Raw genomic sequence first — 15,130 nt, 5'->3', positions numbered from 1 at the left:
ATTTATTAAGATCACTTGCTTTTCAATGTTTCACAGGGTAACTTTTTTTTTTTGGATGTTGTGAATATTTTTGCGCACTTGCCTTTGTCAGGGTTATGTCCTGATGTCGACGAGAACTTTACTCGTGAATACTTTAAAGTCGATCCTTAAACTTTACAGATTGTCTTCCCCATATGTAGGCTGAAATTTTGAAGTTGCTTTTTGATCAGTCACGAATAAGAGAAAAGTGATAAATTTCAAAGCTTCTTCAAGAAAAAATAGGTATAAGTGAGTTTTAATTGTGAAATTATAGTGATCTTTAAGTAAAATGGAATAAGATCCATTTATTATCCTCTGCCAAGAAGTGGTGCCTGAATTGTTATGGTTTTGAGTAGTCCACCCCTCCGTGTGTGTGATAGCTTGAAATCTGTTAAAATAATCATAAATGTGAACTAGAGATTGTAATTTGTCATCACTGACAAATTAAGGTGATCCGATTTTTTTTTAATCAATGATTCGAGTCCTGATCGTAATAGGCATGACAATACAAGTTTCATCTGTGTTTAGAGACATTGGCCGTGTGAGGTTTGGATTCTCATTTAGAAAAGGGAGTCATATCTGCCATCTTTGGTACTAATTCTGTATACACTGAATAACGAAGATACAGCAACGAATACATATGACCTTTGACCCACCTTTACACTCCCAAGATGGCATCTGAGGAAAAAGTGGTGATTTGTGAAATGATTCTTGCGACATCGTCTATATTCGTGTGCAAAATATGGCAAAGATAGGACAGGTATTCACCAAGATGCAAAATGCAAAGTCTTAGGTACAACATAAAATCTGGGAGAAATTCACCGAAGGGTAAGTGAGAGCTAGTGCTCGATAAAGAAAAGCATGTCGATTTTCACATTAAAAAAAAATCCCTCCCATAGAGATAACACGTCATAACGAAAATACAGAAAGAAGTACATATGACCTTTGACCTCACTTTGCACACCCAAGATGGCGTCTGAGCAAAAAGTGGTTATTTTGTGAAATGATCCTTGTTACATGGTCTTTGTGTGTGCAAAATATGGGAAAGATAGGACATGTATTCACCAAGATACAGGATGAAACATTTATGACCTTTGACCCTAATTTACATACCCAAGATGGTGTCTGATCAAGTAGTTGTTATTTTATGAAATAATGTACGTGACATGAACTAAACATGTGCAAAATATGGGATTGATAGCCATTGTTGTTGTTCATCTATTGCACAGAAAGTAGTAGAAAGAAAGAAAAATAAAGAAAAAAATATGTAATTTTATAGAAATTTGAAGGAGAAGCATAAAAAAATCAGAAAAAGATAAAGTTAGGAAGGGAGATTAAGACTAACTAAAGAAAAAGAAGAAAAAAAGTGTTTAAAAAAATGAAAAAAAATATTGGCAGGGGTGAGCCTCGAACCAGGGACCTTAGGATTACGAGTCGGATGCGCTATGCAATGACCTATTTCATGCTCCATAGGCCCTGTGTATTAAGCAAAATGACGCTGCATCGAAGCCACGTGCCATTTTTAACCAAGTTTTTCGACGTGATGCCGACGTCGTATGAAAAAATGAAGGGCACACTTATGATAGCCCAAAGTCTCAGCTACAACATACTAAAATCTGGGAAAAATTCACCGAAGCAAAAGTGAGCTAGTGCTCGAAAAAGAGAGTCATGTCAATTTTCACTGCCAGAAAAACTGCTCTCCCATAGAGATAACACGTAAACTGGTCAAATTCTACAAGGATACATTCAACCCATTTTTACGAGGCGATGACGTCATCCAATCAAAATGTTGTTTTTACATTAATGAAAGAACATTTCATAAGCTACAACATACTGAAATATGGGAGAAAATTGGCAGAGGATAAGTGAGATACGCTCGAGTAAACTTGTAATTTGATGACGTCATTTTGAAAATTTACTTTTTTTACTTTATTAAGAAATTTGATATCTTTTAATCATTTTGTCAGCATTGCCTACCCATGAAATGACATGTACAACTCATCAGCTTTCAATATATGTAAAGAAAATGGGGGGTCACCGTCCATCCTGACGAGTAAAATCGGATTTAAAATTGGCAGTTTTTTGGCATAGTTGCACTGTATATCGCCATTGACGCGCGCGCGGAATTTCAACTTTGACGGCCCCGTATGACGTCATATTGAGTCGGATTGACTTGAAACGTGGTATAAATATTCCTTGACATTTCAGACATGCGATCAAAGTGAAAAAACTGGAAATTTCAATTGCATATGAGCTGTGCGTGCGTATATGCGCGCGCGCGTACGCGTCCGTCCGATTTTTTCAATTTTTCAAAAAATGCTCCAAATGGTCTGAAACGTGTGCAAAAAAAATTTGAGCTCGATTGGAGCATACAAATATTTCAACGCGCGCGTACGCGCACGTTTTAAGAGAAAATATGAATTTTGAGAACATGAGTAGAATGCGCATAACTTTAAATATATGTGACGTAAATTTCATTGAAAAATTCTATTTCATTAATGAGATATGATTGAGAATGTGTTTTCATATAATGACGTCATAGTGACGTCACGGTCGACTGATCACAATGATACATTAGATTTGCCGTCTTTGGGACATGATGCATACATGATATAATTTTGAAATTGACAGGCAGCGGACTTTCTGAGCTAACCTCTGCACAACTTTTGAGGAGAAATAAAGAAGAAGAAGAAGAAGAAGAAGAACAAAGAATCCGTACAGATACAGAAGGTGATCCGAGAGGATACTCGGATCACCTAATAAAATGTGTTAAGCCTATGTATGACTGAGTCTATCAAATTGCATTATGGAATCGAAATAAAGGTCACAGTCAAATTTGTCTAGATTTTATTTGTAATAGATTCATACAATGTCTGTTTGTTTTTCATTGTTTCCTTACATTTTCAGCCTGATGCTAGTTTTGATCACCACTTGAAGAGGGAAAGCAGAAGAAGATGCAGCTCTTGATGCAGCTTGCTTGCTTGAAGATCAGAAGATGCAGCTTGCTTGACAGAGGACGTCAGAAGGATAACATACATGTGTACCAATATTACTTCATTGTTGACCACTTGGTACTACCCTGCCCTGGTGATATCATTCAGAGTGCCTTCGACACATTGTTCAAAGCACATTAAATATGTGTTTTGTCTACGGTATGCAAAACCTCTCATCAACCTTTGGACATTTGGAATTACCCCGAGTTCGTGAACCGAGATCTAAACTTTCAAATAGATAATGAAGTGATGCATTCTTTAGGAGTTCCCACTGAAACTGCTTTTTTTTCACCGTTTGCCATACGAACATGGACTGAGTGATGGACAAACAATAAATTGCGCCCAGGGGGCCTGTGTATGGACATAATTTGATTCGTTCAATGGTTTTAGAAGACACTTGAAGAATCATCATTGTGACAATGAAACTGTGAAGATACTCCAAGTCCAGTTCTATGGAGGAACCGAGATAGAGACTGATGATACAAGTTGTATACAGTTGATGAAGCAGTACTCTCCATTAGTCGATGACAGTTTTTGATGAGGAGGTGATTACCTTTAGTCCAGGGGACATTGAACAACGACCTTGTAATTTTTACATGTCCTAGTTTACATGTGTCAGTATGGAGTAATGCATTACCATGGTAACATCAAATTTTCATAAAGATTACAAATACAGAATGTGGATCAAGCTACTCAGATTTAAATCAATTCTGTTGAAATTCGATTGTCCAGAAATCTGTTGCCATGGCAATTGCAGTTTTTAAACAAATCATACAAAATTGTGTGGATCACGCTGCTCTCTTAGTTTCTTTTTTTTTGTAGCATTTAGATTTGAATTTGATACATATGGTCACTATGATAATATGTTATCATGCAAAACACTTTTTGTGGGGGTCATAAATCCGTTTCCATGGCAACAGCATCTTCATACAAATCATCCACAAGTACGATGTGGATTCAGCTAACTTCCTCAGATTTTGAGCATTTGACTTTAAATTTGGTACATGTGACCACTGTATTATGTACCTGTGCAAATTTTATTTTTCGTCATTGTCAAATAGTATGTTGTCAAGTTAATGGTATTTTTTAATGAGAATCGTATAAACTACAAGTGGATTGAGCTTACTCTCTCAATTTTTAGCAATAACCTTGAGATATGACACATATATTGTGACAAGATAAATTCTAGATGTGCAAAACACTTTTCTCGTCAATGTTAAACAATGCGTTGCCATGCTAACTTATTTTTTTTTTTAATACAAAGCAATCGAAGATATTGTGATTGACTCATAACTCCCTCATGTTTTAGGCATTTGACTTGAAATTTGGCACGTGACCACTGTAGTGCGCTAATGTGCAAATGTCATCTTTTGTATCGGTCAAAGAAAGTTATCATGGCAGTGACATTTTCAAATTAAAAACTTACACAACAGTTGATTATGCAATCTCCCTCAGTTTCTGAGCATCTGGCCTGAAATATTGAACAGAGTGCTAATGTAATGGCAACCATCTTTTAAAATGAAAATCAAACAAAAAATACTGTGAATTGGGTGAGCTCCCTCAGTTTTCTAGCATTTGACTTGAGGTTTCGCTCATGTAACCAGTGTAATCTTAAAATGAGTCGCACACTGATCTCACTGTTGAGTAATCTTGCTATGGTAACAACTTTTGTTACATTGTACTTTTTTTTCAACAAAAGGCATACAAGAATATCATGAATTGAGCTAACTCTCTAAGTTTTAGGTGGGGGTATCAATTACATCCAGTTCGAGTTGAAAATATTGGCCCAAGAAGGCCTTATGTGTGTCATTTGAATATTTAAATGATCCGAATTTCACATGCTTGTATCATCACTTGCAATAGCATTGATCAAAAGAAAGAGTATATTTTTTTTTTATGTTAACATTTTACAACCAGACTGGATGATCTATGTTGAATATTTGAATTATACAGCTGAGTAGGCAATTCAATTTGAACATTTGAATGATAGACCCAAGAAGATATAATACTAGTATCAATTTCATTTGAAAATTCAACTTGATAGTGCCAAGAAGGCCAAAGGTATTCAGAGTGAGTATTTAAATTTGATATTTTAGCTTACAATAGCCATAATGTACCTCATTTGCATAGATAATCAAAGAACCAACTGACAGGGTCAAAGGTATTCCATTTTGATACTTATATTGTAGAGATGATGCTTTCATTACATGTAATAGAATTATTGTGTTTTGTTGTGACAGACAGAATTTATTAAATATTTTGATCAACCTAGTAGCACGTGACTGTCTTTCACCTACTTACATTACTGTGTTATTTTGTGCGATTGAATGTGGAGAGTGTGAAATGATGTCGAGGTATCGACACTTCAAATTGTTAATAAGTTGGCATCACTTGGAATTTATTTCTCACTCTGAAGCGTTGAATCAACACTTCTGTGGTGTCAAATAAACACCAAATAATGCAAACTTATAACACTTTGAAGTGTTAGAATAACACCATGACAGGTGTTGGGGTATAGATTCTAACAACAAATAGTGTTGAAGTTACACCGTCATTGGTGTTAAAGGGTGTCAAAAGAACACCAAAGTGGTGTCAACTTATCAATAATCTAAGCAACACCAAAGCTGGTGTTGGTATATTTTAACACCACGGGTGTTGAACTTACACCATAACTGGTGTTGGGATGTCAAATGAACACCATTATGGTGTCAACTTCTTAACACTCTCTTAAGTGTTGAAAAAACACCGAGGCTGGTGTTGGTATATTTTTACACCCTTTAACACCCATGGGTGTTGGATATTTTAACACCAGAGACGGTGTTACTTTAACACCAGATGGTGTGGTCCTTTATTGAAGTTCGGCCGGTGTTAGATTCAACACCAGTGGTGTTAAATCTAACACCACTGTTTTTGCAGTGTAGGTTGATTAAATTGCCTTTAATATGGTATATATACATTGATTTTCATCAATATCTTCTATGAAAATTATGAACTAAAAAAAAGTGTTTTCTTTTCTTTTCTTTTCTTTTTTGCTGAGTGTATAAACAGTGATGCACTTTGAGCATGATAAAATATGAATCATATGTTTACCCTTATTTCATTACTCTTATCTTTTTTTTCCTCGTGTAACGGAGTAAAATCTTTAAAAGAAGCTACGGACTCGATCCCATAAATATACTAGTGTCTATAGAATCAGATAATACGCATGTCACGCGCACATTGCATTTTGCTTTCTGTGCACAAGAAGAAAAGAACATTTATCAATATCTTAGATCAAAGAGAATAAGATGGTTGCTAATTCTGTCTTTTCTAAAGGCGACGGCAATGGGTCCCGAAACCTATCGGTGCTTGGGGCACGGAAGAAATATAAAACAAGATTGTATATCAGTATGGTCTTATTTATGCTCAGGAAGTAGGCGAATGTAGACTTTCCTCCTGTTGTTGTTGTTGTTGTTGTTGTTGTTGTTGTTGTTGTTGTTGTTGTTTTGTTATTTCCGTCTTCAGATAAAGGTATACACAATTTGTATGTATTGCATATCAGTACGTACAGTAGTATGAAGAAACGGGGGATTGCCCGTTCAGCCAATATCTGTAATGCTAAATATGACTGCTTCCACATACAGGGTCCCGTATTTACAATACATGAATAATACAATACACAAAACCTGAAAAGAAAAAATCCTTAATGAAAATAATTTACAGAACTGGTACAGTGAGACTGAACAATAATGAGCAGAGAAAAATCTTTAAAAAGCAGAGCGGGAAAAAGCAAAGAAGAGGAAGAGAACAAACCTTTAAAAAAAAGAAGTATGATTCGTATCTGTTTGCTTGTTTGTTTGCTACGCTCAAATACAATATAAGTAACTTCTCAGTGCAGATTTAACGCAAATTCTGGTTTATTCTTCTATAGTTTTGCGCACCAACTGAAGCCACGACTGTTATGTGGCACGTTGGTTACCCTTGCCTGTCTTGTTATGTAGTATCTTGTTCTGTTATGAGCTTAGTTTAATTGTTCTTGTTTGTTTGTTTGTTTGCTTTTCCTGTTTAGTTGTTATTGTGTTTTGACTTGGTATATTTTGGTTTTTGTCGTAATAACTTTTTTTACACAGTGGAAATATAGGTTCCGATATGTTATTGCATGTTAACAGGGCTCTTTTTAAAAGCAGGCCTTTTGGCTCTGAAAAGACCCTGTTTTTAAAGAAGACTGAATAATACAATACTCTATTTAAATAATCAGATAATACCATTTGAAAAGATCTTAAAGTTAATGCTTAACGAATTTCATTGGACAATTGATATATGCATTGATATTCCCGTGTAGAAAAAAAAAGGCCTTTTGCAGTTATTATAGAATTTGGCTTAGTGAGATTCAAATTCTGATTTGAACGAAGTGTATAATACAGTGTAAATCAGAAATCTTCTAGAAATACTTTATGCTTTATATAAGCTTATTTTCTCCTGCAATATTTCATTTTTTTTGGATTAAATGTATGTATTTTATGTATGTATGGTATAAAACTCATGTTAAGTTATTTCATGATTTATATTCTTCATTTGTATGCACCTCCTATCTTTATGTATGTCCCAAAACAAATTTTATGTATATTTTATACATGACAATAAATTATCTTGAATCTTGAATCTTGAATCTTGAATATTATCAGACATATAGTTTGGGGAAAAATATGCAATATCTTATAAATCATCATACTCATATATTTTCTATAGCGGTATTCAATAGATTCCCAGCCCAAAATATCATATGATTATGTTGAGTAGAAACTGGATTTACTGGATTACTGGATTTCAGTGACGGCCTGCTCTATTCTGTGAGCTTTGGCAGGACTGATAGAGAACCTTGTGGAGCGGAATACCAGAAAACGTTTCTGCAACCAAAATGTGGTTCCCAAGAATAACGGATTTCTATAATCAAATACAAGTTTGATTAATTTACAACATGTCTTAATCTTCCAAGAAAACCAATTAATCTACTGATCTCTGGCACATCTTTATCTACATGAATATTCCATTTCAACTCAGCGTCGATATAAATTCCATGATATTCTGTCGTTTCAACATTTCAAATTTGGGTATCTTTTATTGTTACATCTTGTACATTACACCTTGAAAGCACAAATCTAGTACCAAAAAGCATACTGAAAAGCCTGTATTAAGGAGCAGCATGAAGAAAGAAAAGCTACATCTTATGTGTTTTCTAGCATTTGCTCGTTTTATAACAAATCTTAATTTACATTTCAAACCGTAATTATAGATGCACTCGAGTTATTTGAGAAGCTTATTCATACCTTTAAAGGTCCTATGTTATGATTCTGAATGTAATTTTCTTTGTAAATATAGGCCCTAAATGAAAATGATAATGATAACAGTGGTAACTATGGTAATGACGCAATAGACAATTTATAAAATGTTATTTTGTCTGTTTAATCGCCATTGTTGTAAATTCATGAATAATACATTGGAGTGCACAATAATACAGCCAGTTTACGTTAGCATACATTTTCACAATTCTTGATTCTTTTGTGTTATGTTTACGACGGGGATTAACGAAAATTTAAGGGGTGTTAGGCTTTGTTGGAGGTGACGTTTAACAATCTAATGAAGCAGAAAACAATTTTGAAGAAATGTGAATTTAGCTGTGTTGAGTCTCAAAAGATTGGCTTTTTTTGTATGTTGTGCAGTACATCTCATGCAAATATAAATGGTCCAGCAAATTAAAGTCCAGTATGTATAACGAAAGATGTCAACCCACCCACTGTAGGCCCTGCTTGTGGAACATTTAATTTGCTGTTCGTTGAACGAAGGCTTCTATAGAAGGGGTATACTGTTATCAGATCTCTTTCTGTGGGCTATATAGGCCCTATGGTACTTGTATGTTTAAATATCGATAAGATTTTAGGATGGTCCAGAAATGTTAGATGCATGGGCAGAACGAATATAGACCCGTGGAGAGAGTGATTTCTTCCTTACATTTCACAATATGTATTGCCTTCCTATTATCGTATGCCATGTGCTATAGGCCAATGCTTCATTTTAACTACAGTACTTGTTCTATTTGTTCTACTTCATGTTATGGTCATCACGCGTACACAAACTTTTCTTCGAGACCCCCAGCCATCTACCTTCCCCTACGTACATGTAGGCCTAAATAAACGCACACACACGCACGCACACACACACGCGCGCGCGCGCGCGCGTACACACACATTTTATACTAGCACAAGAAATATATAAATATATAAATATTCCCAGCATATTTCATATCAACAAACATGCAAAATACACAATACATCGACACAAAAGAAATTGTCACCTGCTAACTTTTTAACATCTTTATTGTATTCATAAACAAAACAAAACCATGTTACACAAATACATGACTTTGATTCAATTTTATGTACATAAGCCAATCCATATACAATTACAGTACCACCACATAAATTGCCAGAACATGAGAAATAAGCATTTTCTTCCAAATATCTCAAGTATGAGCCATTTACACTACTTCCCTAACCCAAAGACAGCATTCCACTCACATCTATGTAGAATGAAGTTCAATGTAAGATGCAATACTGTAGTCCTAAATACATGTAGATTGTACAGTGGCTTGCATAGATATGCATACTTTTTTGACACAGAACACAAATCATTAAATCCAATTATGTACGAAGTATTTTTTTTTCTTTTTTGCTAGTTCATCAATCAGAATTTTTGTTCCTCAACAACTCATCACAAGCTCAGTTTCACATTTTATCAGTTGAGAACAAAAAAAAAATAAAAATTAAGAATTAATGCCATCCAGTCTGTATAGCATTAAAACCTTTTTGGTTAATTCCTGACAACCTCTACCAGCTAATGATCATCCAAAATGAGTATGCAGTTTCATCTCAGGCACATAGGAAGTAAATGTTTTGATACTGTATAGTGTCATGAAAATGTAACACTATTCCATATTTTACAATCTCATCACATTGACAAACAAAAAATAACATTGTTTACTCAAAATACATTTGTATCACACATTTTGTTCTGTAATCAATCGCTTTGTCTCTTTCAAAAATATGGTGGACGGACTGTAATTTGGTTTGAGCAGTTAACATTGCATAGGCGACGATATGCATAAGATAAATTGTTCTTTGTCCTTAGCACTTTGTGAATGGAAAAACACAGCTGTTCTGCAATCAACAAAGATTAAACTGTACTCACAACAGATTTCACATACACTACAAGTTTTCATGTGTTAACAATACACTTATTGACATATATCTAAAAAGAAATGAATGTTCCTGATTAATATTACATCACTACTGTACCAACTTAACAGCACATAAGGGCAAAACAAGAATATACATGTATCCTGAGACATATGAAAATCATTATCTCAATTACCATATCAAAAGTACTCAGCTCTTCACACTCATACCCCACAAAGTACATGGCTCATAGCAACGTCATTCACAGTTCAGAATGGAAAGAATGCTGTTATCACACAAGATCATACCACATACCACAGAAAGTGGTGGGGTACATAAGTGTGAGATGATAATGTGCAGTTCAATAACTCTGTGAATACATATCTCTATGTGAAATTCTATGAAATTGCTCAAAATATCTGATGTGATACAGACGAACATACAGTATAAGGTGATACCATTACTTTCTTGCGTCCACAGCAGAAAAAAAAAAGAAAAAGAAGAAATATTGCCCATCCAACACAGAATCCATGGAAGTGACCTCCACGTAATAACTTTCTCACTTCCATCATAACTGAAATGAGTTGGCTTGTAGCTCTAAAATGATAACCTGTTTGGAGCCCTCCATCTAAGCTTGGGGGAAAATGACCGCGTAGAGGCATAAAAGTAACTAAGTAAATGTCAATGGCTACCAGTATGAACTATGTACACAACATATTTCCAAGTCTAAAATCTTGTTTCATCAGATTATTTACTGATTAACATCTTAGGTAGACATTAGCAGCACGTCTCAGTTCAAGGATGATCAACTAGCACTACATGACCTCTCCTTCCATCCCTCCCCCCTCAAAAAAAGGAAAAAAAAAGAGAGAAGTATACTAAACATTCAAGTTTGAAACCAAATTAGAATAGTAGTAGAGAGAGGAGATTACAGTAACAACATACAGCAGTCATCTCCCCCCCCCCCCCCAAAAAAAAGGGAAAAAAAAGAAGCAAAAAGCAATTTTATACCCAAATTTCCATTTGGCCAAGAATGCTAGATTTCCCTTTCAAGAACTGGTAGCCTTGCGACAAAAGCTACAGACCACAAAAATGGCAGACAGTCTCGAAATGAATGTCTCCAGACTACGGTATAAGGCTGCTTTGCACACATTACATACCAATGCATTGACCCGATTCAGCCATGGGAATAAACTTAAAAAGCATGGTCAAAATATAGTTTTATAAGAAAGCACCCAAGATGATAGCGCACTATTGAAGCATTCAAACTTTGTGCATGCTTAAAGACAGCAAAGAGAATACAATTTCTGTCAATGCTGGTGAATACAAAATAGACAGCAGTTTATATATGTTTGTTGTTGTCACAGACCCCTGCTTAGGGGAAAATACAAGAGACCCACAGACGTTTTTCTTCATTTTCAATGGTTGGAAATAAATGAGGACGTACCGGTAAGCTACATACTTGGAACAAGATTGCCTCATAATAAAAGCAGGAACTCAGCCAATTTACTTACTTGCAATGGCAAGGGGGATGTTTTCTGTGCTCTGCTAGACAGATGTTTGTGCTTCAGATATTTTTTGTGCTTTGTTCTGTAATGATGACATCCACTCCATGGCGCTGCCCAGTTGAACAACACATTTGTGCTGAAAGCCTATAGCGGCAGAACTCTGGTTAGTAACTGGTGCGATGTACATGTACACTGTAAGCTGCTCACTACTAGCACAAACTGACCCTTACTAAGCGTTTATACCGAGTGCAGTTTACACCAACCATCTGAGAAATTGCCACAGAAGTACAGGATGCACATTAGAGCGGGGCAACTAGCAATAATCGCACCTCGGATAAACCTAAGTGGCTACGATACTGTCTCTTCGCTGAGAGAGGGGACAGAAATACAAGTAGAGAATGTTTTTTTCAACAAAGCATTTGATGTACGTATCACCAGACATACTCAATGAGAAAATACAAATTATTCAATCACAAACCTTTATTTGTCATTGAAATTTGATAATTTGTGGCACTCTAGCATTATAACTCCTTCTTCATTTATATACAAAGCCACCATCTATAATAAGCAGCAATACACCAGCATTTCATTCTATTTTGTGAATGCTAACGCAAAAGCCATTAAGTGCCATTTTCCATACATGCCGTAAATAATTGTGACAAGTACCAAGTACTGTAAATGATGTCAAATTACATTTTACATGTGGGGACACGGGAAAAGAGGGAATGGGGAAGATGAAATTATATAAATATATATATATTCACAATTTTACATGAGAGTTTGTAAGTTGCTGCTCATTTCCAACAGTTCTTTGATTCAGTTATAACAGCTGTCCATGAAGACTATCAATTGAGAACCACTGATTCATATGTGGGCACCATGTACTTGATGTTGATGAAAGCATCATCACCGCCCCTCCTCTCAAAGGCTTCCAACGTCTCCTGGATCAGGTCGCCGATGTTCTCTCGCCTCTGCTGCCCGTAGTCGATGCAGTCTCCGGAGTTCAGGTTCTTGGACTTGAAAATGTTGAGGATGGGGAGAATCTGTCGGTAGTACGGCACCAGCGCCTCCCCTACCCGGTCCCCAGACACGACCAGATGCTGCATGACCTTCAGCGTTGTGCACAGGACCTGCATTGCGCAAACAACAGAACCAAAAGGATTAAATTTAGGCATGCTCATGATATGTATAAAACATGAAAGGACTTATTCCTTCACACAACTGATATAGATATTCTGGTGCACGTTTTGATGACTTACATATCACACCGACATATATTTGAAGACAGAATGTCTTGCAGTACAAACATGTGGGGCTGAAAACTGAATAGCACCATGCATATCAAGAGTTACAACATACAAGTAGGAAAAATCCTCTTTAGAAACTGGCAACCACATTATGTACAGTACGTATGTACAGTCTCTTCAGTTGTACAGTGTACTGTATACATCGCACATGCAGAAAATGTGCAACTGTACTCAGCATAACACCTCGTGAAGTCATGTCTTCTCAGTGACTGGCACAACAAGGAATCAAATTTGAAATACAGAACATCAAATCTATGAACAGACCCACTGTATCTATCTGTAAGTGCTCACAGCGAGGGCACTCACCTTAGCATTCCTCATTGCCAGAGCCTTCTTGATCGGGATGATGAGCTGTGGGATGACGTGGAGGATCTTGCCACCTCCGTGTTCAAGCATGTCGTGTACACCCTGCCTCGCAAAGAACTCGTATGGATGTGTCGTCTCACAGAGACCATCAAAAAACATTGGCAGATAGTGGTGGTAGTCTAGCTTTTCGATTTCAACCTGCAAATGCAAAGAAGCAAAAAAACATTAAATACCATTATTAGGGTTGGCATCGTCCAGCTCCAGTATTCTACTGTTGGATTCAAGATGTACAGTGTACAAAACACTATTTTCTGGACCTAACAGTAATAGCATCCATGATAGTAAAGCTTGATGATAGAAATAGAAATACATAGAATGATAAATTGAGAGACTAACGTTAGATTACAATATATTTCTGAATTGATCTACACACACTGTCATTATGATCACGAGACTGATGGCTAATTATCAAATCAACATCAGAAATTAAAAGCATTCTAGATCTATCAACACAGCTTCATTGTTATATGTGGGATGTGACGTGAAAATTGTGATGAAAAAATTGCACCTGTGCTGTGAGGCTGTGTTTGTTTACACCCGTTGCGGTAGTGTTGGCTGTACACATGGGCCCATGGTCCACGCACCTTTGCTTTGGTACAGGGATGAATTGTTATAGATTTCTAAACTAGCCTGCTTTACTCTTCACCTGTCTTGCAAGCCAGACTAGACACTACCACCAGACAGTACTAGTAGACTGCACGAGCTCGAGTCTGAAACTGGTGACATTTGGTGTAACTGTTGTATTGACATTTACAAATTACAAATTGCCGTCATCCATCGGCCAGCCATCCATAGACCCTAAATGTTCCTACATCCTACCTAGACTCTTTATCTCTCTTTTTTTCTTAAGTTAAAATGACACTAAATATCCACTTACCTTCCACGCAATCTTATTTCCTTTCGTGTCGTGTTCTAAAGCAATTGGGAAGTCTCCTCTTTCGTAAAATTTCCTGAAATCAGTAGCCTTTGCGAGTGGTCGTTCAACGAATGCGCCGGCTGCGGGAGGACCAACAACCACCGAGTTTTTCATCCTCGATTTTGTCGAAAATCCTTCGGATTCCAGCTTTTTCTGTTGAGTTTGATGCTTGGGCATGATTGTGGAGTTCCTCTTCAAGGCAAAAGACCAAACTTAGGTTTATTCTTTGTTTCTATTTGACACGATACACGATTGCAATCTGGCGTGACTCGATTAGATTCAGTGTCTATTCACTTCGGATCCTGTGTGTATGTTACGTACGTACACACTGTGCAAATGAACGTGGCTTTACGATGCTTCGCCTCCTGTACTACGTGGATTGGCGTTGTGCGTGTAATGTAACCAAAGCAGAGACCGAGCTGGTATCATGGTTTCGCACCGACTGTGTCGTTATTGTTGAAGGCAAACAGTGAGGATGTTGCCTAGTAACAACGCCTCGTTCGTTGCATGGTATTTTTTGAAAAAGCTTTTATGCATAATATTTGGTAAATTATATAATATGATAATAATAAAATATGTTTTAATATTAAATAATATATTTTATGTAAATTATGATTCAAAATGATATGTATTTTGATTAAAACTTGTGAATGAGAACAACAATTACGAACATATAAACAACAGCAGAAAGGCGGTATGTGGCTCATCACTGTGCGGAGCAGTGGTGCGGAGTTACTAGTCCGTGGAGTCGGAGCAGGGAGATGAGTACTAGTAGCAGGGAGTGTCCATGTGCCATAATACGTGCTGGGTA

General features: G+C 36.4%; 1 protein-coding gene and 1 non-coding gene across 2 annotated transcripts; both read right to left on the bottom strand.

The window, feature by feature from the left end:
* Positions 1 to 11,980: 11,980 nt before the first annotated feature.
* LOC139735011 (U4 spliceosomal RNA) lies at positions 11,981 to 12,104 on the bottom strand. Its single transcript, XR_011711192.1, has one exon. It is a non-coding gene; the product is annotated as a U4 spliceosomal RNA (small nuclear RNA).
* Positions 12,105 to 12,575: 471 nt separating this feature from the next.
* Positions 12,576 to 14,618, bottom strand: LOC139734978 (parkin coregulated gene protein-like). The gene is made up of 3 exons (XM_071645755.1): positions 14,281 to 14,618; positions 13,344 to 13,541; positions 12,576 to 12,860 (listed from the first exon to the last, which is right to left on the bottom strand). The coding sequence occupies exons 1-3, from the start codon at positions 14,494 to 14,496 to the stop codon at positions 12,576 to 12,578; spliced, it is 699 nt and encodes a 232-aa protein (XP_071501856.1). The 5' UTR covers positions 14,497 to 14,618.
* Positions 14,619 to 15,130: the final 512 nt, after the last annotated feature.

The sequence above is a fragment of the Diadema antillarum genome, unplaced genomic scaffold, assembly GCF_040938485.1.
Source record: "Diadema antillarum isolate AM-2024a unplaced genomic scaffold, OU_Dant_1.0 seq00000561_RagTag, whole genome shotgun sequence".
Taxonomy (NCBI): domain Eukaryota; kingdom Metazoa; phylum Echinodermata; class Echinoidea; order Diadematoida; family Diadematidae; genus Diadema; species Diadema antillarum.
This window is presented reverse-complemented; position numbering and strand designations above follow the sequence as displayed.

Bases quoted from the DNA above. Each gene is read 5' to 3' on its own strand.
- LOC139734978 (XM_071645755.1), bottom strand. From the start codon at position 14,496: ATGCCCAAGCATCAAACTCAACAGAAAAAGCTGGAATCCGAAGGATTT. The intron at 13,542-14,280 runs GTAAGTGGATAT...TTGCATTTGCAG, and splicing joins GAAATAAGATTGCGTGGAAG to GTTGAAATCGAAAAGCTAGA. The intron at 12,861-13,343 runs GTGAGTGCCCTC...TGCGCAATGCAG, and splicing joins TGGCAATGAGGAATGCTAAG to GTCCTGTGCACAACGCTGAA.